Below are 27,729 nucleotides of genomic sequence, written 5' to 3'. Positions count from 1 at the left end.
TGGCTATAGCATTTTCTTTTGTATTAGTCTACATATTGTCAGCTACTTCTAATGGCAAGCTAATTCTTGTTTATGAGTGAATGCCTTTTTCTGCTAAATCATTATTCTTTGGTTGAATATTTTCAGGATATCCACATTTATACATGTGACTTCTGCAAGTTTTACTATTGATTTTAGTCTTGTGTTCATTGAGAACTTGCTGTTCAGTAAATCCTTTCTTGATTGGATTTGCTTTAACTAAATGCTTCAAACCAACAGGATCAAAATGGTTTGACTATGCAGCGAGATTTGGCTATAATTGCTTTTGGTGGGCATTAATATTTGTGGTTGCGAATCAGTGTCATAAGCCTATAGTTTTCATTTTTTTCGTTTAGTTGGTTAATTTATTAGTTCATTCCTTTATTTGTACGTTCATTTATTAAATTTTTTCTCTCTTTGGATCAGTATAAAATTGACCTTTTTATTTCAGGAGGAGAAGTTAGAGCTTACTAAATTGCTAGAAAGAGTCCCCATTCCAATCAAGGAGAGCATTGAGGAACCAAGTGCTAAGGTAGAAAAACCTTAGCATAAAGCTATTATCTGTTTCTATAAGTAAATAAAATCAGATTATCATAAAATAAAAAAAATTTGCAGACTGTAAAGTCTTGGACGTGGAAGGGTATAATAATTACAGTCAGTTTGATTTCTTGTTGGACCACTTTTGCCCAAAATCTGCCAAGTGTTGTAAAGTTTTGATACTACAGTGGTCAGTCTAATAGGTTTACATAAATACACAAGGAATTTTACATTTGCATAGTCTGTTAACTGTTTTAATTTATTGTCAGCTACAGTACAAGTTATATAAATTGTCCAAAAGCATTCCCTGTAAAGATGGGTTTAGTTGACTTTCTATCACAGCCAACTCTGACCTCATAATTATGTATACACATAGCACTTGTACTTGGAATTAACCTGCACTTAGGACGTACCACCTGATTCAGGAACTGCTTATGCAGTACAGACAGTACTTGGGTTATGTTAAAGACCAGATAAGTCCTGGCAGAAAACTTTAATTTGCAAAATGTTTTCTTCTCCTTCTTAGTCAATTTTTACTGTGTTCCTGCACATTGATTTATACAACAGAGAAATTCAAAAAGTGTATTTTACTGCAGAAGATTGATACATATACTGTTTTCGTAAATTGTGTGTTTGAATTATTTCTATTTATTTTGGAATGATCCCCACTATAACCTTGCATGTGCAGCATTTCCTCACCTACCCTTCTGACCATGGCACAAAACAGTTTGACTATTAATATTAGGTTCGAATTGGCTGTTCACAAAAGTAGACTTGATATACACAGAGTGCACAGTTTGTTAATATAAATATAAGTCACAGGGAAGAAAATGTTTGAATAATTATAATAAATGTAACATTTCTGGGCCAGCTGTATGTGCCAGTAGGAATAACTATAAGACATAAGCCTTTTGCATGAACAAGTAGATTTTGTTAAAACGTGAACATTTTTTTAAATAAAAATTAAATGGGTTATATATGTACTTGATCACAGAAGTAGAGATTGTAATTTATGAGCGGAGATATGGGTAAATATTCAAACTAACAGTTCTGGGATAGATTCTTCTGTAAAGTAATACAAGTCACAGTTAAAGTTTGTACATTTACTTTTGTGTAAGCCAGCTCATTTTGCACAGAGTTTTATATGATTTAAAGTTTAATAAATACAGTCAGACACCGTTTTTCCTTTTCATGTTCTTGAAAATATATTGTTTGTTGATAAAGGTAAAGGTAGACTTACTTTATAAAACTGGGAAGAGATGGACAAAGATTGACTTTTGGTCTCTGCACATATGTCTGATTTGTATTTTGTAGGTGAATGTTCTTCTTCAAGCCTACATCTCCCAACTCAAACTGGAGGGATTTGCTTTGATGGCTGATATGGTCTTCATAACCCAGTCTGCAGGACGACTAATGAGGGCCATATCTGAGATAGTCCTTCACCGAGGCTGGGCACAGCTTGTTGACAAGGCTCTTGCACTCTGTAAAATGGTGGACAAAAGAATGTAAGTACTTTGTAGGATTTTATAGTTAGAGGGATATGGTGTTGATGGCAACTATTTAGATGTTGTATGGTTAGAGAGATCTGGTGTTGATGACAACAGGATATGACTGCTATGTTCAGTTGTTTTATGACTAAAGGGACATAGTGTTGATGGCAACCTGATATGACTACTCTGTTTTATTGTTAGATAGACAAATTGTTGATTGCAACATATGACTACTGTTTTAAATGTTTATTGTTAGAGAGACATGGTGTTGATGGCAATATGATATGACTACTGTGTTTAGATGCATTATCATTAGAGGGACATGGTGTTGATGGCAACATGGTATGACTACTGTGTTTAGATGCATTATCATTAGAGCGACATGGTGTTGATGGCAACATGATATGACTACTATGTTTAGATGCATTATCATTAGAGGGACATGGTGTTGATGGCAACATGGTATGACTACTGTGTTTAGATGCATTATCATTAGAGGGACATGGTGTTGATGGCAACATGATATGACTACTGTTGTTTAGATGCATTATCATTAGAGGGACATGGTGTTGATGGCAACATGGTATGACTACTGTGTTTAGATGCATTATCAGAGGGACATGGTGTTGATGGCAACATGATATGACTATGTTTAGATGCATTATCATTAGAGGGACATGGTGTTAATGGCAACATGATATGACTACTGTGTTTAGATGCATTATCATTAGAGGGACATGGTGTTGATGGCAACATGGTATGACTACTGTGCTTAGATGCATTATTAGAGGGACATGGTGTTGACGGCAACATGGTATGACTACTCTGTTTAGATGCATTATCATTAGAGGGACATGGTGTTGATGGCAACATGGTATGACTACTGTGTTTAGATGCATTATTAGAGGGACATGGTGTTGACGGCAACATGGTATGACTACTCTGTTTAGATGCATTATCATTAGAGGGACATGGTGTTGATGGCAACATGGTATGACTACTGTGTTTAGATGCATTATTAGAGGGACATGGTGTTGACGGCAACATGGTATGACTACTCTGTTTAGATGCATTATCATTAGAGGGACATGGTGTTGATGGCAACATGGTATGACTACTCTGTTTAGATGCATTATCGTTAGAGGGACATGGTGTTGATGGCAACATGATATGACTACTCTGTTTAGATGCATTATCATTAGAGGGACATGGTGTTGATGGCAACATGGTATGACTACTGTGTTTAGATGCATTATCATTAGAGGGACATGGTGTTGACGGCAACATGGTATGACTACTCTGTTTAGATGCATTATCATTAGAGGGACATGGTGTTGATGGCAACATGGTATGACTACTGTGTTTAGATGCATTATCATTAGAGGGACATGGTGTTGATGGCAACATGATATGGACTTAGTAGATTGCCTAATCTTAAGTAGCTCTAAGTACTGTACAATAATACAGTGACAAAATTGCTAAAGCAAACATCATGAAATTACCAAACAAAAACATGCTGACAATAATTAAGGAAGTAAACATTATTAAGTCATTAAATCTGTTCTTGTTGATACTGCTCGGATACAGCTGAAAGAAAGAGATACAGTCAGATTGCTCATCACATTTATAATAAAATAATGGTTGGAAGTAAACTCAGCAGCAGTGGTAGACAATGGCATGTAAGTTTCTCTGATTTAAACTTTCCTATGCAAGTTTTTCTTTCAAGTCTAGGAACATAAATGCCATGGAAGTCAGCATATTAATTACCAAATGGGTCATGTAATGAGTTCTCTCATTGGGCAGTTGATTTCACTTCCTTTGGGCAGTAACTCTTTCATCCGAAACAGAACACTTGTTCAAAACAGTTTTGGTTAGCTAGATATTGCAATGGTCATTGTAGAAGAAAGTTGATTGATGAGCTTTGGCTAGTGAAGATGAAATCTAACACGTAAGGTACTTAAATTAATTCCTTGGAGTTTAACATTAAGGTGCATGAAATTGAAGTCTCTGGGCCCTAACACAGAGATAGCTTAAAAATTCATTCCTTGGGGCTTAACATGAAGGTGGCTTGAGAATTAATTCCCTGGGACCTAACAGAGGTGGCTTAAAAATAAATTCCCTGTGACCTAACATAGTGATGGCTTGAAAATTAATTTCCAAGGGCCTAACATAGAGGTTGCAGGAAAATTAATTCCCAAGGGCCTAACAAAGAGCTAACAGGAAAATTAATTCCCTAGGGCCTAACATAGAGGTAGCAGGAAACTTATTTCCCAAGGGCCTAACATAGAGGTAGCAGGAAACTTAATTCCCAAGGGCCTAACATGGAGGTGGCTTGAAAGTTATTAAGATGACTATGCTATAATGACATATACTTAACATGAAATATTAACATTAAAAAGTGTTTGAAGCAATGCTGCATATGTTTGTTTTACATATTTGAGTGCAAAAGTACTGGTACTGGTGGAATATTGTGGCTTTTGTGTAATTAACAATATACATTGGTTCATTCTTTCACTTTTCATCTTTTGTTTAAGCATTTAATTTTTTTTTGCAAATCAGTTACTGTGATTTCACTGTTTATATTTTTTTTTTGTGCTGTAACAATTTTAGTGGATTTCATGGTTACTTCAAACCATGATCTGAAAGACCCAACAAATAATGTTCATTCTGTGGAAACATAAGGATCCCATCCATGGAAACAACAGGATCCCTTCTGTGGAAACAACAAATTCTTTCACAAATGGATAAATGCAAGTCCCTATGAAGATGTAAATGTTCCCAAAATAAGAAAAAAGTATACCATTGAAAACAATTGTATTCACAGCAAGTGTACCATTAGGAGCTTAGAAAATTTGACATTGCTAAAGTGGGATTTTCTGCAGCAATATCACTGTAGTTGTAGAAATATAATTGAAGTTATGGTTGACATTATTGTTTAAGACACAGTGTTTACAGTGTTCTCCAGCCTACTAGCGGTTTTACAAGCTTACTATTTGGTGAAGCACTTTAACATGCTTTGTTTCTCAGGGTGGTGGGATGTCAGCCCACAGCTGGTGAACTTTACCCCCCCCCCCTTCCCAGGTTAAAGCTGACACCCATTTAGGTCAAGGTCATATGCAGCAAGCATATCTAGTGTAAGTTAAGAAAAAATGTCATGGTCTGAAATTATTTTTTTTGCAGCGATATTCACTGTAGTTATATGAAGTTATAAAACAGACTTCATGTTATGGTTTTGTTACTATGTAAGACACAGTGTTTAAAGTATTTTCCAGCCTTTTAACTTCTTACTATTTGGTAATGCAATTTAGCATGCATTGCTTTCCTTGGTGTGGTGCCAGCCCACTGCAGGTGAACCTTCCCCTGAGTTAAAGGAGGCATCCATTTAGACCCCAAGGTCAGATGGAACCTGTAGAACTAAGTGTCTTGCTTTAGAGAATGGTAGCACTTAAAAGGGTGGAGGTGAGGGTCAAACCCAGGATTTTCCTATCCAGTGTCCATATTGCATAATACTTGACCATGCTGCCTCCATTAAAATGGTACTGACCACTAATACTCTCCTTCCTCAGGTGGCAGTCCATGACACCGCTGCGACAGTTCAAAAAGCTTCCAGATGAAGTCATACGGAAGATTGAAAAGAAGAATCTTCCATTTGAGCGGATGTATGATTTGACACAGCATGAAATTGGTGAACTTGTGCGAATGCCCAAAATGGGGAAAACCCTTCACAAGTATATCCACCAATTTCCCAAACTGGAGCTTGCAGTTCACATCCAACCTATGACACGCTCTACACTGCGAGTTGAGTTGACCATAACACCAGACTTCCAGTGGGAGGAAAAGGTTCATGGACAGTCAGAGGTTAGTGAGGGAATGCGTTGTATACCATTATCTATGTTTTCATGAGCAGAAAATTTGTCACAGATTTATTGAGTAAACAATTCTCAAAAATATTTTCCATGTTAAAGGCCATTATGTATAGTAACTGACATTTTATTAATCATTCATTTGTCAGATCTTTGTCATTTTTATGTCATTAAAAATTTAGTGATATAACAATTTTTTTTGCTTGTGTTTATCTACACCATTAATATAAGATACCATAGAAAACTTGTTATCCTTTACTTGTATATGCAGCCCTAATATTTATATAAAAAACTCTATGCTTCAGATTGTTAATTGTCAAAAATATGACATGACTTATAATTTGCATTGATGAAAATAATTAGCTTGTACACTAGTCTTCTATAAATGATTTTAACAACTTTCACTTCTTTCTCACTAAATAAGAACAATACCCTTAGAATATTTTGGTCAATGACATTTTAGAGTAAAGAAATTTGACTATATTATTTGTATTTATTTTATTTGTTTCAGGGTTTGTTACAAATATTGCGATTATTGTAAAAGCTGACATGTTAATGACATTAGTTTAGCATGGATGAGACAAATGTGTCATTTTTTTCCATGTGTCAGATAGTGTAGATGAGGTATAAGGGTCATTCTGTTTGATTTTTGGTGGCAGGGCAGTGATGATATCAATGTTAAGGATTTGGTAAAGTTATTTTGTGTGGTTACAAGAACCTAACCCTTTCAGAGATTGCTTTCATACTTTGACCATCAGTAAACATTGGTCTTCAATCTTCACCCTACCCCACCCTACCTGTAGCCATCCAGAAAATGTAAAGTTTACTGTTATGCAGTAAAATCAAGAGACTGCCTTCTGTGAATCTGTTACATTCCTTTGACATTTAGCTCGGGCAAGGTTATGGCAGTTTTAAAATCTTGATCAAGTTTTCAATTAATTTTTTCTTAATAGTCTCAAACCCAGAAATGATACCTACCATACTTGAACTGAAGAATCAAGCTCTACCCATGCTGCTGTTCCCTTCTCTTTTTATCCTTATGCAGATGAAGTTTTTGGATAAAGTTCTGGTGATAGGTCCCAAAAACCTATTTAACAGTAACAATCATACTTTAATATTTATGCAACCTTGACTACTTGTTTTACTCCCATCTCTCTAGAGGTGTTTGTATGTAGTAATTTTCATGTTAATCCATCCATCCTTCCTTCTGTCTAGCACTCCTTAGAACAAATTCCATCAAACCACTTTGTTCCTGTAATTTTTAGCTTTACTGGTCTTGGACCAGAAGACTATGGGATGGCCTGTCATCCATTATCAATCAGTTGTATGTCGTCCATCATCTGTCTATCCATCCATTAGCGCAAGTTTGTCATCACTACTCAATAGAAACTACTTGGTGGATTGCCGTGAAATTTTAAACACATTCGTGCATTGGTCTAGTTGGGCTCAAATGAAAATGCTGCTGCTTATACATCCAATATGACCATCTCAACAGCCATCATAAAAATCTTGTGTTTGATACTTCTTCTGAATGGATGATAATATCAGGATGGGGTTTTCACCAAAAGACTTCTTATGATGTTGAGTTGGTCCTAAATGAAAATGGTTCTGGTCGTCGAACATCTAGTATAGCCATCTCAGTGGCCTTCTTGAATACGCTGTTTTGCTACTAATGGATTGTCATATCAGCAAAAATTTTTGATCTAAAGACTTCTTATGATGACTAGTTGGTCCTAAATGAAAATGGTGCTCAACTGTCATCCAGTGAACAGCCATCTTGAAAATCTTATTACTACAGGGCTTGAAATGGGGCTGATCTTACATCTAATGTGGCTGTAGCAGCAATTTAAAAATCTTGAGAATATCAGAAATGGTTTCAACACTCGCATTTATAAAGAAGAAATAGTATTATACTAAATTCTTTGATTATTTTTTTAGGACAGTAGAGAATCATTCCTTTGATGGGGCTCTTGTTAGATTCACCTCCATCATGGTAGGAATTCACTATGGGAGGGACACTGCTTGTCATTCCTCCAGTGGTTAAGTTTTCTCAGTGGTCTTAGGTCCCAAACCTTGGGAGGAATAAATATCATACTTTTACTACAACTAGGAAGCTTTGTCCATTCATATTCATCCCTCTATTCAAACCATCTGTCTGACTTTCATGCATGTTTAGTATCATTTAAAAGAGAAAATACATCTGTATAAATTTAATAAAAGAAGCCAGACATATAATTCTTTGGAATTTTTTGTTTTCTATAAATGAAAATACTTTTTTGTGTTATTCAGGCATTTTGGATTCTAGTTGAAGATGTTGACAGTGAAGTTGTTCTGCATCATGAATACTTCCTTTTGAAAAGGTATGTACATCTTAATAATATGAAATTCAGTCACAGTTCAAGTACATGCAATACCTATATTTTTTCAAGATTGCTGTGACAGATGATCAGTATGACACTTTTTTGTGTCCATCTGTCCAGACCCTATTGGTTCGAGTCTTGGATTTGGCCAGTGTTGGTAGGTGAGAAAATTTGCCAGTAGCTTCTCGTGGGTTGGTGGTTCTTTCCGGGGTTTTCCCGGTTTCTTCCTCTACCATTAATACTAGCTGCCATGTATAGCCTATCTTGTGCTGAAAAATGGCGTTAAACCCCATAACAATAACAACCAGACCCTATTAAAGCCAGTGTCCAAGGTTTTAGCCGATATTTCTGAAGTAGAGGAAAGTTGTTGCCTCAGCATCAACATCTGTGTCTGCATATATAAATGAAGATATGTACAGCCTCAATGCATCTCGGCTGTTGTTTCATCCTAGGTCCTAGGCAGTCATTTGGAATGGATGCCATAGCATCCACTCATGGAGAGGGGCAGTGTGGCCAGCCTTGTACATACAGTCATGTTGTATCTTCTTGGTTAAATTTTATTGCTGAGGTTTATGACTCACTTTATAAATACATGGAATCATGAAACTTGGTCAGGAGATAAATTTTGAAGGGTAATACATACACATTACAAAAGTTGGTCATCATGTCTATATATTGTTTCATTGGCTCATAATGAAAAAAGGCTACTGAGAACGTCATTTCACATTTTTCTTTTTTACTGGCTTTAAGTGTTTGCATTAAGTGCATGAGCAAATAGTTTTTTTAATGTACCCTGTATACATGTTATACAGGGGATCATGAAGCATGTGAGGTGATCTGTCTTGGTAAGTATTAAATCTTTTGTTACAAAATGAGGTCTCTGTAAATTAGATTTAATGCTTCATTGACTTTTTGAATTTTGTGTTTGAAGTTCATTTATTGGGTGCTATGTCTTAATCATGAAACTTGATAATTTGATGCATTTCTGTTAGTACCCTGCCCTTGCTACCCAAAAAGACCACTGTGATGTAAGCTTTATGTGTTGCTAACAGGACATAATTTTAGTTTTATCTATTCATGCTGGAATCAATTATCTGTATGGTTATATACATCTCTCTTGGTACCATTTGTGTTACTACTGTGCCTTGTATTTGACATTTAAGTGGTTTAGAGTAAGTGTTTGCATTGAACTCTTGACCACACAAGTTTTTGTTGTTGTTGTTGTAAGGTTTAACGCCATTTTTCAGCACACGATAGGCTATACATGGTGGCCATATATATATATATATATATATATATATATATATATATATATATATATATATATATATATATATATATATATATATATATATTGATTGGCATACTTAGTATCATGAACTATTAAACACTGATGAGCATATAAGTTGCCATTTACTCACTTTTTCAGTTCATTATAGTTCCTCTGATTTGACACCATGCAGACAAATGTTCTTTTTATTGATTTTTGTCATTATGCTCTTACCAGTACATCAGGACAATATTATGTGAATTATGTGAATTAGAAGCTAAATTTTACAAATGTCAAGATAAAAAAATGCATAAAATGATTAATTTTACAAAGCAAGCTAATATTTCATTGTCAGGCTTGTCACTTTAGTCAGAATTTCTTTTCTGCATGATAATTATTTCATTGGCAGGTTCACTTTAGCCTGAATATCTTTTCTGCTTGATAATTTTTTCATTGGCAGGCTCACTTTAGTCTGACTTTTTCCACAAGATAATTGTTTCATTCACATGCTCACTTCAGTATGAATTTTTTTCTTCAAGAAAATTATTTATTACTGTGTTGAAGAATACTTAAAGCTGTGTAGAGGTGAGCTGAGTAATTATACATAGCTGTGTTCAGTTCAGGAAATAAACTACTAACAGTTTTGATTAGGTTGTGTTCATTTCAAGGAGTTCACTTCTACTAGGTTTGTTTAGGTAGAGATAGGTCGATGGAGTACATTATTACCAGGTTTCTTTAGGTTGTGTTCAGTTCAAGTAATTCACTACTTCCAGTTTTCTTTAGGTTATGTTCAATTCAAGTTCACTACTACCAGGTTTCTTGAGGTAGAGGTAGATCCATGGAGTTCATTACTGCCAGGTTTCTTGAGTTAGAGGTAGGTCCATGGAGTTCATTACTACCAGGTTTCTTGAGTTAGAGGTAGGTCCATGGAGTTCATTACTGCCAAGTTTCATCAGGTAGAGGTAGGTCCATGGAGTTCATTACTGCCAGGTTTCTTGAGTTAGAGGTAGGTCCATGGAGTTCATTACTACCAGGTTTTTTGAGGTAGAGGTAGGTCCATGGAGTTCATTACTGCCAGGTTTCATCAGGTAGAGTTCATAGAGCTCATTACTACTGGTTTTATTTATAAGGGGAGTTAGGTTCAAGCAGTTTCATTACTGCCAGACTTTTAGGTGGATTTGTGTTTCATTTGATTTCTTTAGGTAGAACTAGGTTCAAAGAGTTCATTTTGTTTGTTAATAGGAATTTCATTAATTTCTTTAAAGCAAATAAAATTATCAGAAGCTGAATTAAACAATCTGTCATATATGCTTGAGTGACAGTGCCAAGCTTTTTTTAATAGTTTTCTTGTTTACACCCTACTTGAAAAGCTATCTTAATATTTCTTAAGGCAAGAGTAAATAATGGGAATTCACTATTATTGTGAGGCACCTGTATTGTGGATTTCATTATTGCAACAAACCAAAAATTACGTAGTCAGTGAACAAGAATACTTTTATATAAAAATTTTGGACCCCTTTTTTGATTTTTGAATTTATTCCCATGAAAATGTGATTTCTTCAAAAATGTTGGAATTACATCCACTACCTCACAAATTCAGTCCAACCAAGGTATGAAAGATGTTCACTGTATCTTTTTGCTTGTTTTATGAACAACTGCTTAAAAAGTCTAATTAACAAACTGAAAGTCACAGAAGGATTTAGTCCTTTCAATCTCCCAAACACATGCAGAACCGGTGCATGCAATGATGATCAATCCAGCAATAAAACTAGTCGACTTTGGCTCCAGACGTCAGCTGGCCCTTTGCCATGTCCATTCCAGCTCCACACAGCCTTGACCTTTAACTGGTATCAGATTTGGTGAACCATTCTCCCACATGAAAACCTTTCTGAACCCATAAAAGTATTATAGACTGGCCCTGGTCAGGTCAGACACTGGTTCCAGCTCTTCTGTGACCTAATACCAGCTGCAGCTACTTTCCATTCCTGGATATCTTTGAAGTGAATACCTCAAGATCACCATGTTCCAACATGGACTTTTTTTTACCTGGACATTTACAGTGGCATTACTTTGAGTCTTCTTGTTTATACCTTTACAATTTCTTTTCAGCAAATTTGCCCAGGATGAGCATGTTGTGAAGTTCTTTGTACCTGTGTTTGAGCCTCTACCTCCGCAGTACTTCATTCGAGTGGTGTCGGATAGATGGATAGGTATGAACAGCTATATTGATTGGAACAATTAGTAATGTATTTTAGCTGTTCTAAAATTGATAGATCTCTTGGAACAATTAGTAATGTATTTTTGCTTTTCTTAAATTTATAGATCTTTTGGAACAATTAGTGATGTATTTTTGCTTTTCTAAAATTGATAGATCTCTTGGAACAATTAGTGATGTATTTTTGCTTTTCTAAAATTGATTGATCTCTTGGAACAATTAGTGATGTATTTTTGCTTTTCTAAATTTGATAGAACAATTAGGCATTTGTATTTCTTGTCTAAAATTGATAGATCTCTTAGAACAATGAGTGATATATTTTTGCTTTTCTAAAATTGATTGATCTCTTAGAACAATTAGTGATGTATTTTTGCTTTTCTAAATTTGATAGATCTCTTGAGGCAATTAGGCATTGATATTTCTTGTCTAAAATTGAAGATACATTGTAACAATTAGCAATGCATTTTTGCTTGACTAAAATTGATAGATCCATTGGAACAACTAGTGATCCAGATTTGTTAAAAATTGATAGGTACATTGGAACAATTAGTGATGCATTTCTGCTGATCTAAAATTGATAGTTCAATTCTGACCACTTTTTATTAGAGAAGTAAAGCTGCTGACAAACATATAATTCAATTTAAATATATATTTCTTCATTGTTTAAAAATACTGTATATACTTGTGTATAAGCCTGTTTGCATATAAGCCGACCCCCAAACTGAACAGGTATAAACACGAAAAGGTGCATGACCCACTTATAAGCTGATTTGTAACTCCGAGGTATCTCGAGATGCACAAGGTAAGTTCTGAATGCCTTTGTTTAGGCAAACTTGTATTTTAAAAAATTACATGTATCCTTATCTTGAGGTTGGTGTGCATAATCATTAAAAAGAAATAGTACAAAACTTGTTTGAAAAGTAATTTATTTAATTTTCTGTTTTCTTATAAAGTTTCGGAAATAATGCTTCGAAAATTATGCTAACTCTGTAAAAGCTGAGTTGTAGTTTACTTTGATGTAAGCAACCTTACACCATACCTGTCAACTTTCACTCTGGGAGGGAGAAAAAAACTCCCAATTTTTGGGATCGCTCCACGCCTCCCTTACGATTTTATAATATCTTCAGATTTTTGCAGAGAACTCCTGCTTATTACATTATGTCTTCGATTTTCATTTCTTCTAAACAAGAAAAGTCCTACATGTTCTGTTGTATCACCTGTGAATTATTGTTGTGATGAAATAATTATTCACATAAATTAATGATTGTTTTGACCTCTACAATAATGCAAAAATAAAGAAATAAACCAGAACAAAAAAAAAAACCAACAATAAATTGTCCACAATTAATTTCAGTCCCAAGAATGATCACTACAAATGCTGTAACTCTATATGCTATAGCTCCATTCCCACGAAAGAAACTTACACGAATGAACACCTGGCATTTTTATACCATATATACCAATGTTAAGCTGGTATAGTTACCGGTCAAAATTTAGTAACATCAGGCTTTCCATTGTGTGGAAAGTTATGTTTGTTCATCTAAAACACAAAACTAAAATTGATTGATGTTGATCTTAGTTGATCTCTATGAGAATTTTAGCCTTTATTATTACCACTCTGCGTGAACATGTAAATTATGATGGTTATGTGCCTTGTACAAATAATCGTGTGTATGTTTTTAAAAATATTACCTCAGTTCATAGGATTGCTTCTATCATTGAAAATGAGTAACTCGTGAGCGCATGATTCAACGTAAATGAAACAGATATTAAGGACTAGTTGAAATGTTATCTGGAAGAATGCAATTTGTTCGAAACAATGAATAAAGCAAAATCTGCATCTATGTTTGGGAATAAGTAAGGATTTAAGTGATGCTATGCATGCTTTGCACTGTGTAAGTACTGTACATTATAATTCAGCATGGTCTCCCTGGTAAACTCAACTGGCCTGCGAGTTATAAAGTCTGTATTTACCTTTATTTAACTTCATGTTGGAGAAATCAGAAAACATGCACATGCAAAATAATAACAAAATCAATCATAGTACTTTATAACAGTTTAATAATTGTCGGGTCACCAAAAGTTACATTTTTACTGCCTATGTCTTAGGACATGGAAACAAATATTGTTTCGTGTCCAAGATTTACAGCCATTACAGTAGTCAACAAAAAGACCTAAAATCTGTCAAGTTTACACATTGGCCCACAGATAAGCCGACCCCCCCCCCCCTTCTTCCAGGCCTTTATTTTTTTCTAAATTATTTGGTTTATATGCGAGTATATATGGTATGTTTCATTTTAAAAATATTTTGTATCTCACCAGGCCATAAAACCAAGTGATTGTATGGTATGGCCCTATCGACATATCAACAGTTATCAATCATGATGCCATATTTCGGATCTGATTTTGTTCAAACATTTAATATAGGTTTATGCTATCACTTTCAGATGAGTTCAGTAATTAGCAAAATCCATTCATATTAATGAGATTATCTTGCACTTGATTGGTGCTAAAGAAACCAATATCCAAAACTTTCAACACAGAAAACACACAGTATGATTGACTGATACAAAAATGTAGTTTAACTGTTTAAAATACTGAATATAAGTAGTAAGAAAAATTTGGTTCAGCTATAAATTGGTGAAAAATGGCAGCAAAGATAAGGAGAATAAGATGCAGATAATTCCTGAGAAAAACTCGTGTTTATGGTTAACAATTTGCAAAAGAAATCTTGAAAGGAATTCATGGTTCAGGAATTGGAGGAATAGATACATCATTTATTCTCATTTACCTGGAATTGCTACTGACAGATTACAGGTATGTATCTATGCACAGGTAGATGCAATATAATTAGATAGAAGTTTGATACTTTAACACAGGTATTTTTAATTCCAGACAGCTAAATTGATGTTAGAATTCCTGATAAGCTCTGGCCATTTCTATGATAAGTGAGATCTGCACATATTAATGAGACGATCTGAGTTTATTATTTCTCTGAATCGAGAGACTATATCTCTCATCCATTTTCACTAAAACTATGTAGATAGGTTTATGTCTGTCATCAAGAATGTAGATGAACTGAATTACCTGCTCAAGACTGCATATAATTATGACCTATAATCAAACCTTGAAATTGTAAAGTCCATTCTAATTTCATTAAAAAAAAAAACCACATTGTTTATTGCTAATGTGAATTTCCTTTTTCACTTCCTTGACATCCTTTATTCATCGTTTCAGGAGCTGAGACCCAGTTGCCTGTGTCATTCCGACACCTTATTTTACCAGAGAAATATCCTCCTCCCACTGAACTTTTGGACCTTCAGCCCCTCCCAGTCTCAGCCCTAAGGAACCCAGGATTTGAAGTTCTCTTCAGTGACAAATTTCCCTTCTTCAACCCAATCCAGACACAAGGTCAGTAAAAACAAACTGTACATACCATGTGGCTCAGTGGATAACATGCCAAATTTGCATGCGAAATGTTGTGGATTCAGATCTTATACAGATGAATCCTGATCAGCTGCTTTGGTGTGTTTCTGAGCAACACATTTTATTCCTCTTGCCTCGTCATTATGTAGCCATTTTATGTGCTATTGTGCGATTCAACACCAACCAACGATCAGGCAGTGTTTTGCATGCTGTAATGAAAACCTTATTTTGAACAGCAGAGGTCTTTAGCTATTAGCATGTAATGTAACAGTGGATCTGAGTGTACAGTTGGTGCATATTCACTTGAAGAAATACATTGTAGAGGTTCTTGATGCTTTAGATTCCCTCATCCACAGTTGTAATTGTTTGAATTGTCCCTCTTTTGTTTACCAATTTAGAGGTTCATTGAATGCCTGCAGTAAAAATGTTTGTGTGTTCTTCCATACATCAAGTAAATGAGGGCATTGATTGATTGCCCCATTGGATTACTGTAGTATCATTTATTTTTGTTGGGCTCAGTTTTCCTGGTTTTGTAAAAGCATTTTCATAGGTACTTAAATTCGTGGTTTTGCATATTAATAGGTGTTTAATTTCATGGTTTAATACCCAAAATAAAGAATACAGAAGAATAAAACTATGCCGGTGCAAACGATTGTCACTTTAATGTTTAAAACAATACTACCACCTGTATGAGCACAAATCAAAGATCTTGCAAGTTCAATACTTCCACCGTGTTTTAGACCAAGTGAATAATAACATCACTCAAACCGTCGCAGCCAACAACACTAAAACAATACTATCATCTCTATGAGCACACATAAAACAGCTGTCAAGATTAATCACTTTTGCCATGTTTTCGTTTGAGTGCTAAACATCGAAGGAAGCCGATGCAGCCAACAAAACTAGGACAATTGGTTATTAAAGTACATATGTCTTACTGAAACCACTGTCCATCAAGTTGCACCATAAGTACTTTCTGATGATCATATTGTTAACACAATGGCTTAAGAGTGGTAAAATTCAACTTATAACCCCCACCTTGGTTCCTGGACTTCCTAACCCATCAGAAGCTGCAAACACTTTGCAGGCACTTGCTTACCAGGCAGCTAATGACACAGTAGAACCCCTGCTTCAGTCACTGTCCCAGAAAAGAAAACAAGGAGAGTATAACAGTTATAACGAGGAAAGCAAGGCAAAGATAGCCAGATTTTCTATTGATAATGGTGTTGCCAAGGCAGCCTGCAAATTTAGTAATGATCTGACTTGTACAATCGGTGAGACTACTGTATGGAATATGTGGGACCAATACATAAAGTTAAAAAAGCAACATGGGCAAGAATTTTCTAATTTATCCAAATCTACCTGGGGTAATCCTTTGATGCTAGGAAGCATGCTTGATGTGGAGATACAAGATTAGATTAAGAAAGTTAGAATTAATGGAGGAGTGATCAATATTAGGATTGTAATGGCAGGGGCAGAGGCTGTGATCACCAAGCATGCTTGCAGCCAGCTGGCACATTATGGTGGACAGATCAGCATCACCAAGCATTGGGCAAGGTCGCTACATCGCCATATAGGATTTGTTAAGCAGAAAGGACCGAAAGTGTAAAACAGCTGCCTCATGATTTTGAAGTCATTAAGAAAACGTTCTTGGAGAAAGTTAACACCGCAATATTCCAAACTGTCTTATAATAAATTGGCATCAGACTGGATGCCAACTGGTGACAGGTGGCAACTGGATGATGGAAGCCCATGGATCAAAGCAAGTGTCAGTTTCCACACTTGATGACAAGAGGCAAATTATGATTTTACTTGTAATTACAAAATCCAGAACTCTCCTGCCCCCACAAGTCATTTACGCAGGGAAGACTGACAGTTGCATGCCTAAGGGTGTAGGTTTCATGAACATTGGGATGTGACTCAAACATACTTGCACTGGAGTAAGGAGAATCTATGATACGTTATGTGGATAATGTCATCGTTCCATATGTGAACAAAACACGTGACCGGCTGCCCCTTGCACAATGCAGTCAGCAAGCAGTGGCAGTATTTGATGTATTTAGAGCCCACCATAGCGCGAAGATGCTAAGTAAATTGAAAGACAGTGGAATTACTCCTTTGTTTGTGCCTGCCTCTTGTACAGACTGACTTTAACAACTAGAATTGACAGTAAATAAAGAGTACAAAGAAGAATTAAAGTCACACTTTCACAAGTGGTATGCTAATCATGTCATGGACGCCATTACGAAAAAAGATGTTACTGGGGACGATCAGTGCACAGTATTAGTAAACCATTGCAACCTCATTAATGAAGCCAAATCACGCTGAATGGATAATTGCAGCTCACGCAACAATGATTGAAAGATCATACCTAATTATCAGTGGTTTTGAGAAAGCTGGACTTGTTTAATTCAGCAATTAGGGGATTATTGCCCTGAGAAGCATTTGCAAGTAACATGAGACTTAATTGACATGATGTTGATACAGTGGCTTTGTCAAAAAATCTGTGAAGCATGAGTTTTAATATTCTGCTGTAATTAGTGTAAATACACAGTGTTTCATTAATAATAGTGTTTCAAGAAATAGTTATAGTATTTTACAGGATTGTTGTTCTTTTGGATTAAAAATTCATGGATAAAATGAAATGTGCTTTCAGAAGGATTTAAACGTTTCGCATGTGTCTGTGTATGATTTGGATTTTTAACGTAGCTTTAACAATTTTTCAGTCATATCACTACAATGTCTGCAGTTTGTCAGTTTATAGTGATGTCTAGCACTGGGGCATCATGCTGCAGACATGTTCATGATGTCCCACCCAGTCACATTATCCTGACACCAGGCAGACCTCTTAATGCTGAGTGCCAAGCAAGGAAGCTGTTAGTACCATTTTTGTAAATTTTTGGTATGACTTGGCTGGGGATCGAACCCACGACCTTCTGCATCCGAGGCGGACGCTCTAACCACTAGGCCAACAGAGCGGTTTAAATGTTTCAACAACAGTTGTACTCAAATGAAGGACTGATCTGAAATAAGTATTAATTTAATTTTCATATACTGTTATTTTGTATTATTTTTTCTTTCCTTTTCAGCATTATTGTTTGAATACCTTATGCTATTTCTCTTTTTCTATATCCTTACTTACCTCACATATTGATTTAAGGCAGTGAGTGTAAAATTATAGCTATCGGATACCTTATCAAACATGTACATTGAAACATTATAAAATGATTTATAATTCTTGTTTCAGAAGGTTAAAATAAAAAATAAAACCCACGTAAAAGCTACTATTTAATTACCAGATTACAGTATTGACCTTGATTTATCAATACTAGTAGCTATGTTAATTCTACAGCATTTCCCTTTACGCACATTTGTGTGTCAGGGACAAACGCTGGAGAAAATTGGCACACATGTTTCGTTGCCGTGCATTTTTTTATGCAAAGGATTCGCATAATGCGATCAGGATTTATATAATATCCAATGCATTGGACATTGGGTGGCATGATGTATACTTTGAGCATAGGCATTATCTGGTTCCCCGCTACCCTGTGTTGCACTCCTCTCTTCGTATAGTGGAGTGCAATGCAAGGAACATATGAAATAAGGAACCAGTCAAGCATAGGCATTGTTATGACGGAGTAGCTTCCCCTAATCTCACGAGCTCTCACATGATTTCCATCAAGCTCAGCAAGATGTTATCTTGATGTTTAATCTCAATGCTTGTTGCACTAGAAAGTGATCTCCAGATTAAAACGTCATGCACTAAGAATCATTAGCGAAGAAAGTGAAAGAAGCAGAACACAAAAGAGTAACTGTGGATCTAACTTTAATGAAAATGGAGAAAATAATTCCCTTTACTGAAATATGACACATCCATTATGATTAATACCGGTGTGACTTCTGATCACATGATTGCGAAGAATGCAAAAGTGAATAATCCTTTTGTGACAGGGTTTAAGAATTTTAAAAAATCTGCACTCGTTCGCCACAAGATATCCGGAGAACACATTATAACCCAAAACATTCTTTCACAACAAAGAAATCAGTAAACTTGCCGAGACAAATGCATTTATTGGGTTTTAACTTTGCTGCAGTAAAAGAAAGATCTTAAAGTTCAAGTGTAACTTATTAGAAACAAGATGAATCAGTAGCCTTCTTGATTTTTGGATAAATTTGTTCTAGGACGAAGTACAATGAAACCGATGATAGTACACATTTTATGACAGGCAGTAAATTAACTACCATTTGGTTGAAAGATTTAGTAGGCTTTTTGTATTGGCTTGTATGTAATGTGTTGATCTATAATAATGCTTCAAAGAGATTATAATGAGACTAATAAAATTACGACTTTAAAAGAAAAATGAACTAATAAAATTATTTTTTGAATGGACAGTTCATTTGTTTGTTAATTGTGCATGTTGGTTTATTTCTATGTTTAGAGAGAGAGGAGAGAGAGAGAGTATGTTGTGCAAGTTGCAATATCCTATTTCAAGCTGAAAAAGTCAGATGAAAATTTGTCAGTACATTTTTGACCCCCACATTTTTTATTTGACCCCCAGTTCGGACTCAAAGGTTTTTTTAACCCTCAGTTTTACACCCTTGGGGGATACACTGTCTCTAGGAATGAAACACTAAAAATTGGGGGTGGCATCATCCTGAATGGCTCATTTTTCATTGGGGATTTAAATTCTTGGTTTGGGGCAACAATGAAACCACGAAAATTGGTCCCCCACAAAAATTGATGATACTTCAGTAATTTTAATACTGACAAATGATCTCTAGCGAGTTCCACAACTTGGCCTGATGGCTGACTTGACAAATAATGCAGGATCATATTGAGTAATAGGGTTTTACATTTATGTCATTGTAATGCATATTCACTGCATTTTGGAAATATGGGAAAGCTCTTGTAATGTGCACAGTCACCACCAAAAGATCAGAAATAAAATAATAACCAAAAAAGGAATGAGTGTTGTTATATATATATGATCAAATGAGAGTAAGAGAAGGTGCCAGAAATCTTGGAAAAATGAACCCATGGCTGAAATACAACCCAGAAAAGGATCCGACGTCTTGATGATCTGAGTTTTATGACAAATAGGAAAGTGCACAGATCGGTGACACAGACAGGATCAGTTAAATGTTAATATGGTCTTGCAGTTGGTTAGTTAACAAAATCCTAATTTCAAGCCCTGCCTCATGTCTGCAATCAACCTGGTGTAGACCACTTTGTCATCCGATGAGAATGAAACTTGAAATACCTTGGATAGTAAGCAAGGTCCTTGCCTATTTATGAGATAATCTTGCATCTGAATGGCTGACTTTGTTACCACTCTAAATATTGGCTTTTGTCATCAATATCATCAAGCTTTTGGACAAGTTTGATAACGAGTTGACATGCATGGATGTTAATGATGTAATCCTGCATCTGATTGACTGAGTTTGTTGCCACTCGGGAAGCCATATTTCTGATCTGATTTTCATCCGACTTGAAATATATGCTTCTACGCAACTCCCTCAATAACTCGCACCCGGATAACTCGCAATAACACGGTGTCATGCACGGTTTCCTATTTTTTCCAAAGAAAATATATTTTTAATATCTTTAAAATATGCTGAACGTGAAAAAATTACGATAAGAATTGGTAAATTGAACCTTGATACATCACTCATTTATCATCGAAAATGGTGATTAATGCCCATAAAGATAGAATCCATATTGTAAAATTTGCAAGTTCTAAATAAGATATCATATTATGTAATTTTTTTAATGATAAATAGTTGTCAATACACTGTAAATAAACAGTCTGGTGAAATAACGATCAAAGAAAACTTTTGGTAAATGCTAACAGGTGGCAACAGAGAATGAAATAAACACCAGTTAGATGTCTTGCTATGTGAAAGTCACATTCTAATCCATTAATTCCATTTCATTGTAAACATTATAATCGCAACATATTCTGTTCTATGAAAACATGAAAAGAGTCAATCGACTGTCACATCGATACCCATGAGTACTTCTGTGAGAACCTAATTACATGCCAGCTTTGTTTTGATCAACAACTTGGGGAAGTGTTTGTTGCATAAAAAAATCAATTCAGAGAGACCTGTGTTGTTTTATCACTTTGAATATGTCTTTTGTATCAAATCAAGCAAGGGAGATACAAAAAAAAATTTCAGAGGTATGCAAATCTGAGCATAAGTTCTTGTGGTCACTACCATTATCAAAATTCATTTTATTTGACCAATCAAAAATGGTTTCACATTTGTATGTACTTAACGTCATTAAAGTATATATTACCAATCAGTAATGTGTCTTACTCATTTGTACATGTGACCATGGAGAGTAAAGGAATCAAGCGAAAGGCATACTCAGTGACTGAAAAGCTGTGCATCATAGATAGGATTCATAATGGTGAAGCAAGTGCCAAAGTTTGCAATGAACTAAAAATTGCTGAGTCGACACTTCAAGGTTGGCTTAATGATGAGCAGAAACTTCGGGATTACTTATATGATGTTGATTCAGATGACAGGATCAAATGAAAACGAGCACGGACTGCACAAGATACCAAATTGAATGATGCTGTGTACACATGGTTCACACAGCAACATGAACAAGGTGTTCCCATCTCTGGAACAATTCTCAAGGCCCAAGCAGAGAAAATGGCAAAAAATTATGGACAGTGAATCTCATTTTAGGGCAAGCCAAGGATGGCTTTGGAGATTCCAGCACTGACATGGAATTAAACAAAATTTGTTGTCAAGAGAGATACGTTCAGCGATTCAGGAAGCCACATGTAATTATCCAAACCAGCTCAGAGAGATAATCATCTGTGGACAATACACAGAAGACCAAATTTACAACTGTGATGAGTCTGGTCTTTGCTACAGAATGATGCCAGACAAAACTCTTGTTACCAGAGATGACCCACACAAAAATGAGGGCTTCAATCTGATCAAAGAGAGATTAACACTTTTGTTTTTTGTGAACAAAACTGGTACACACAAGATGAAACCATTATGTATTGGAAGATACAAATCCCCTCGTTGTTTCCATCATATGAACATGGACAGTCTTCCATTTGTATACAGAAACATTGGAAATGAGTGGATGATTGCGACCATGTTTACGGAGTGGTTTTTCAAGTTGTTTGTCCCAGCCGTCAGAAACCACCAGCGATCCAGGGGCTTAGAGGAGAAAGCTCTACTTTTATTGGATAATTGCCCAGCCCCCCCGCTGATTCACTCGTAACAAGTGATTGAAAGATCCGGGTGGAATACCTCCCTAGAAATACATCTCTAATCCAGCCACTGGATCAAGTAATTATCAGCACTTTTAAACAGAATTACTGTCGGCTGTTAATACAGTAAATGCTGAACAGTGGAGAAGGTGTTATGACCTTTCTCAAGAGTGTGAATTTAAAAAAGGCTGTATTCATGGGTGGTCAGGCTTGGAAAGCAATCACTCCTAAGATCATAGAGGTGTGCTGGATTAAGGGTCTTGGAGCTGTCTTTGACGTAAACCAAAACAGTGACAGAGACAGTGACGATGATAGTGACTTTGAAGGTTTCAGTGAAACTGATGTCATTAATGGCAAGGCTGTTTCGGAGAAATTCGTACAGACTCATGGTCCTGAGATGGGCATTTCCCTTGATGATATGGAGGAGTAGATTTGTGCTGACAGTGACTGTCCCACAGCCAAATAAATGTCAGATGAAAAATTTATTAATTCTATAATGAACAAATTTGTACCAAAAGATGATTCCAACATTGGTACCAACAATGTTGAGTGTGATGCAAACGCAGATGTTGCACCACCTCCCACCTCCCCTCTCTGCACAGGAAGCAATCACACCTTTTAATATTGCCATACAGTGGCTGGAGACCCAAAATGTTGACTATGTAAAGATCATACAGTTGAAAAATCTGCTGGAATTTGCTTGGCAGCAGAGAAATCAAGGAGTAACACAAAAAATTAACTGATTTTTTTCAAAATGTGAAGTTATATTTGTCAGGTTTGTACACAAATGGCATGTATTATCATGTTCCAATTGATATTGTTTTAAATTTGTAGACCCATTAAATTCATGTTGGTAATGATTAACACTTGTGATTTTTTTTTTTTCATTTTACTTCTACTACAATAAAATCTATCTATCGATCTTTCGTTCGATTGACAATGTTTCTCAAGAGTGTGGATCTTTTGTATTGAAAAAAAAAACGTCTAATTTGGATCAGACAATAAAACTAGAATGTATCCAATCCAACACACAAATTAGTGACATAGTACACAATTTGTGAAGTGTTACACATGCTAAGCGAACGGAAACCATGTGGAATAATGTTTTTGATGATCTCCAGAATATACTATAATGTATCCTGAAATTAATGTTGCTCTATGAGGAAAAAATAAAGTACACCGTTATGAAGAGATATTTATTCACAGTTAATCTCAGCACGATTATAAATTGAGTATTCAACACTATAACCTGCCAATCCACCCCCACCCCCTTTTGACTTTACATCAATCCCTTTATTGGTTTTGGCTTTTTTTTATAGGTCCCTCGATAACTCGTGCCTCACTTATAGTGCATTCGATGTTTTTGGACCCCGATGTGATCAAGTTATCGAGGGAGAGGTGTATATTCAAGACCTTAGACTGTTTCAAGAATGAGTGAGATCAATGCATCTCACTGACTTCGGCTCTTACCACATTTTATTAGCCATATTTGTAATCGGTTTATTATCGTGAACATATTTGACTTCTGTTATGAAAAAGAAACTGTACATCTTTAGAGAGAGTTTATATTAGGATATTGTCAAATAAGTCTAATCAGCATGATATAAAGTTTGAGAGAAAGATTACATAGCCTCTGTTCTTAACTCTACTCTATATACCTGCTCAGCAAAGCTTTAAACTGTTATGTTATCCAGGTTGTTTTTATATTTTTCAGTTTTCAATGCAATCTACAACAGTGATGACAATGTGTTTGTTGGGGCACCTTCAGGCAGTGGGAAGACGATTTGTGCAGAGTTTGCAGTTTTGAGAATGTTCACACACAACCCAGAGGGAAGATGTGTGTTTGTCACACCGTTGGAACCCTTAGCCAACCAGGTATCAATGGATTTCAATTTAATGATAAAATTCTCGTCAGAAAGTTTAAGAATAACTGATCAGAAAGAAAGGATTTCCAAAGATGGATCTAAAAAAATATCTTTATTCTTTGAAATTGCTCTAGCTGCACAGAAATACATGCATGTTCCTCACTAGATCACTAAAGTAACTGTTATTTTCCTTTTATTTCCTACATGTTTATTTGTACTTGATATTGCATTTAAATTTGATGTACTTTTGTTTTACTACCAAAATGAAATACATTTTCAAGATTATTCGCAGCAACATTATATCATTTGCATATTTTTCCACATAAAGTGCCTCCATTATAATCAGTCCTTCTCTTTACGAGTTCTCTCTACATCTCTTTGTTGTCTTTTTGTCTATTCTTTTCTTAATATTTCTCCACCCACCCACTGAATGTTATGTTGGTGGTGGTGGGGTATATCTGTTACTCAGTCTGAATGTGTGTAAGCAATTTTGTTTCTGGATCATAAATATTAAACTGTTCAAGTTATCTGAATGAAATTTAAAATGCATATAGGATCTGTTAAAGGATGTGTGTTTATTGGATTCATGCATATAGGATCTGTTAAAGGATGTTTGTTTATGGGATTCATGCATATAGGATCTGTTAAAGGATGTGTATTTATGGGATTCATGCAAATTTTCAAAGGATCACACTGAAAAATCAACCATATGAGTGCATTATATTTTAAAAGTCCAGCCTTGAGTTCTTCATGAAACTCCACCTATACCCAAAGTTTCCCGATTTTAGCTCACAAGTACATAGTAATGATTGTCTGGCCATATAAAAGCATAATAAACTATTCTTCCTACAGAGATCCTAGATGACAGTTTAGTGGGTTTCACAGCACCCACTCTTTGAGGAGGGGCCTTACATTGCTGATACATGTACATTATTTGTACATTCGTGGTAATGTGTTTGTATTAAGCTCAGGCTTTTTGCATGCTGTATAAATAGTGTTCAAACTGGATTCATGAAACTTGGTAAGGGGATGCAACTTGACAAGTTTTACATTGTCATCACAAAAGAACATCACTATGACCCACATTTCATGATTCCTGGCATTAGTTAATTTTAAGCCGATTTGTATACGTACCTAATAGTACCACATTCTTACAACAAAAAATGTCAGCCACGTACATTACACTCTTTACTGGCTTAGGTAAGTTCTTGTATTCAGCTGATGACAAAAAAGGTCACTACTTCCTGTATGTGTATCATTATACTTTGAATCATGAAACTTGGTGAGTTTTACATCCTCATCACAAAGATAGGTAACTGTGACCCAGATTTTCCTTCTTAAACCCAGTTGAATTTTGACTCTAATCTGTCCCTTCTGCACAGATCTATGAGAGGTCACCTCTCTTGGACTATTGCTTTTTATTGGCAGAAGGAATCTGTCAAAACAGGTTACTGTAATACAGTGAAATAGTAAAACAGCCTGCAGACATTTTGGCAAGGCAGGGCATGTAGATGCCTGTCAGTCTGTCTGTCTGTCTGTCTTTTTCTCTCTCCAAAAATATTTTTATTTCCAGAGGATAATTTGTAAACCGTTCAAGATTTTTCAACAAACTTTATTCATGTATCAAGCAAGTTGTGTAGAGATGTCTTTTGATACTAAAAACTTTTTTCTTTAAATATTTTGTATATTTTAATGGAAGCAAAGTGTAGCATAAATTGTGTATTGAGAGTGCTGCAGGATACTTTAAGTGGGAAACTTGACATAAGATGTGAACCTAGGTGATCTGTCATCTCAAAATGAGTTACGTTTTCTGCAGTCTCTATGATTTCTAGTGAAGTAAGGTCATTTTGGACACTGATACCATTGAAGGTTGATGAATTAGAATGTAAATACGGTGCATTTTGGCCATACCCAGTATAGAACAATCTGTGTGAGTACTGCATTTGAGCAGCATCACACCACTTAACCAACAACATGCACTAAAACATTGCACCATCTGTTAAGTATATATGTAATTCAGCTTTGTATGAGAATGAAATTATGATGTATTCTGAGTATATTGGCACCATGTGACCACTTCTATGATCTAGTGCCATTAAATGTTACATGTTCTGAGTGCAAATTGTTAGTTGGGTTCTTTTTGTTTGTTGCAAACATTGACAGTACTTAAAATTCAGTGTTTGATTTCCAGATGTACAGTGGTTGGTATAACAAATTTGCTCTACAGTTGGGGAAGAAGGTAGTTTTGTTGACTGGTGAGACTGGAACAGACCTGAAGCTTTTAGCTAAGGTAAGTACAAGTATGTACGCATGCAAGGTATATACCCATGAAAAGTACCCATACAAAGTATATACCCATTAAAAAGTACCCATGCAAGGCATATACACTTGAACATGTACCTATAAAAGTTAAATACACATAACCATGTACCCATTCAAGGTATATACACTTGAACATGTACCTATACAAGGTATGTACCCATACAAATGTACCCATACAAGGTATATACATATGAACATGTACCCATACAAGGTATATACACATGAACATGTACCCATACAAGGTATATACATATGAACATGTACACATACAAGGTATATAAATGGTATATACACATAACCATGTACCCTTTACAAGGTGGATACAAGGTGTATATATACAAATGAACTTGTACCCATACAATTTATATACACATGAACATGTGCCCATACAGGGCATATACACATGTTCCCATGTTTTCAGTTGAACATAATGTTTATCGTCGATGGAACGACTTTTAATTATGTTTTCCAGCTTTACAGTTGCCATTATTGATATTTTGTTACACCTTACTGAAAACTGGTCAATCTTACGGGTAAGAAAATCAACTGCCTTACTGAGATGGACTTGTCAGGGTTGGCAGGTCTGACAAGATATATACATATAATCATGTACCCATACAAGGTATATACACATAACCATGTACCCATACAAGGTAAAAACACATAACCATGTACCCACACAAGGTATATACATATAATCATGTACCCATACAAAGTAAAAACACATAACCATATACCCATGCAAGGTATATACACATAACCATGTACCCATACAAGGTATATACACATAATCATGTACCCATACAAGGTATATACACATAATCATGTACCCATACAAGGTATGTACACATAAACATGTACTCATACAAGGTATATGCACATAATCATGTACCCCCATACAAGGTATATACACATAAACATGTACTCATACAAGGTATATACCGCATACGAATTCACACTCACATTGAAGCAGCAGACTCAATGTTGCAGATGTGATAAAATTCTGCAGTGGTTATCGAAATCTCCAAAAATAATATCAGACCTGTGTCAATTCAAAAAGACTCCAGCAAATATTTTTTCAGAGTAAATTGAATGATATGAGATGGTGTTTTACAATCGCAT

The 27,729-nt window shown here is 35.5% G+C and overlaps 1 protein-coding gene across 1 annotated transcript in view; it reads left to right on the top strand.

The window, feature by feature from the left end:
* Positions 1-27,729, top strand: part of LOC149794782 (U5 small nuclear ribonucleoprotein 200 kDa helicase-like) — a 103,505-nt gene that overhangs the window by 45,889 nt on the left and 29,887 nt on the right. The window contains exons 22-29 of the mRNA XM_089964431.1: positions 470-550; positions 1,870-2,060; positions 5,612-5,903; positions 8,198-8,268; positions 11,648-11,748; positions 14,991-15,164; positions 24,135-24,295; positions 26,477-26,575. Of these exons, the coding sequence (XP_089820557.1) occupies positions 470-550; positions 1,870-2,060; positions 5,612-5,903; positions 8,198-8,268; positions 11,648-11,748; positions 14,991-15,164; positions 24,135-24,295; positions 26,477-26,575 (1,170 nt within the window). The remainder of the gene's footprint in view (positions 1-469; positions 551-1,869; positions 2,061-5,611; positions 5,904-8,197; positions 8,269-11,647; positions 11,749-14,990; positions 15,165-24,134; positions 24,296-26,476; positions 26,576-27,729) is intronic.

Source organism: Sinohyriopsis cumingii, chromosome 7 (assembly GCF_028554795.1).
Source record: "Sinohyriopsis cumingii isolate HCF-2022 chromosome 7, ASM2855479v2, whole genome shotgun sequence".
Classification (NCBI taxonomy): domain Eukaryota; kingdom Metazoa; phylum Mollusca; class Bivalvia; order Unionida; family Unionidae; genus Sinohyriopsis; species Sinohyriopsis cumingii.
This window is presented reverse-complemented; position numbering and strand designations above follow the sequence as displayed.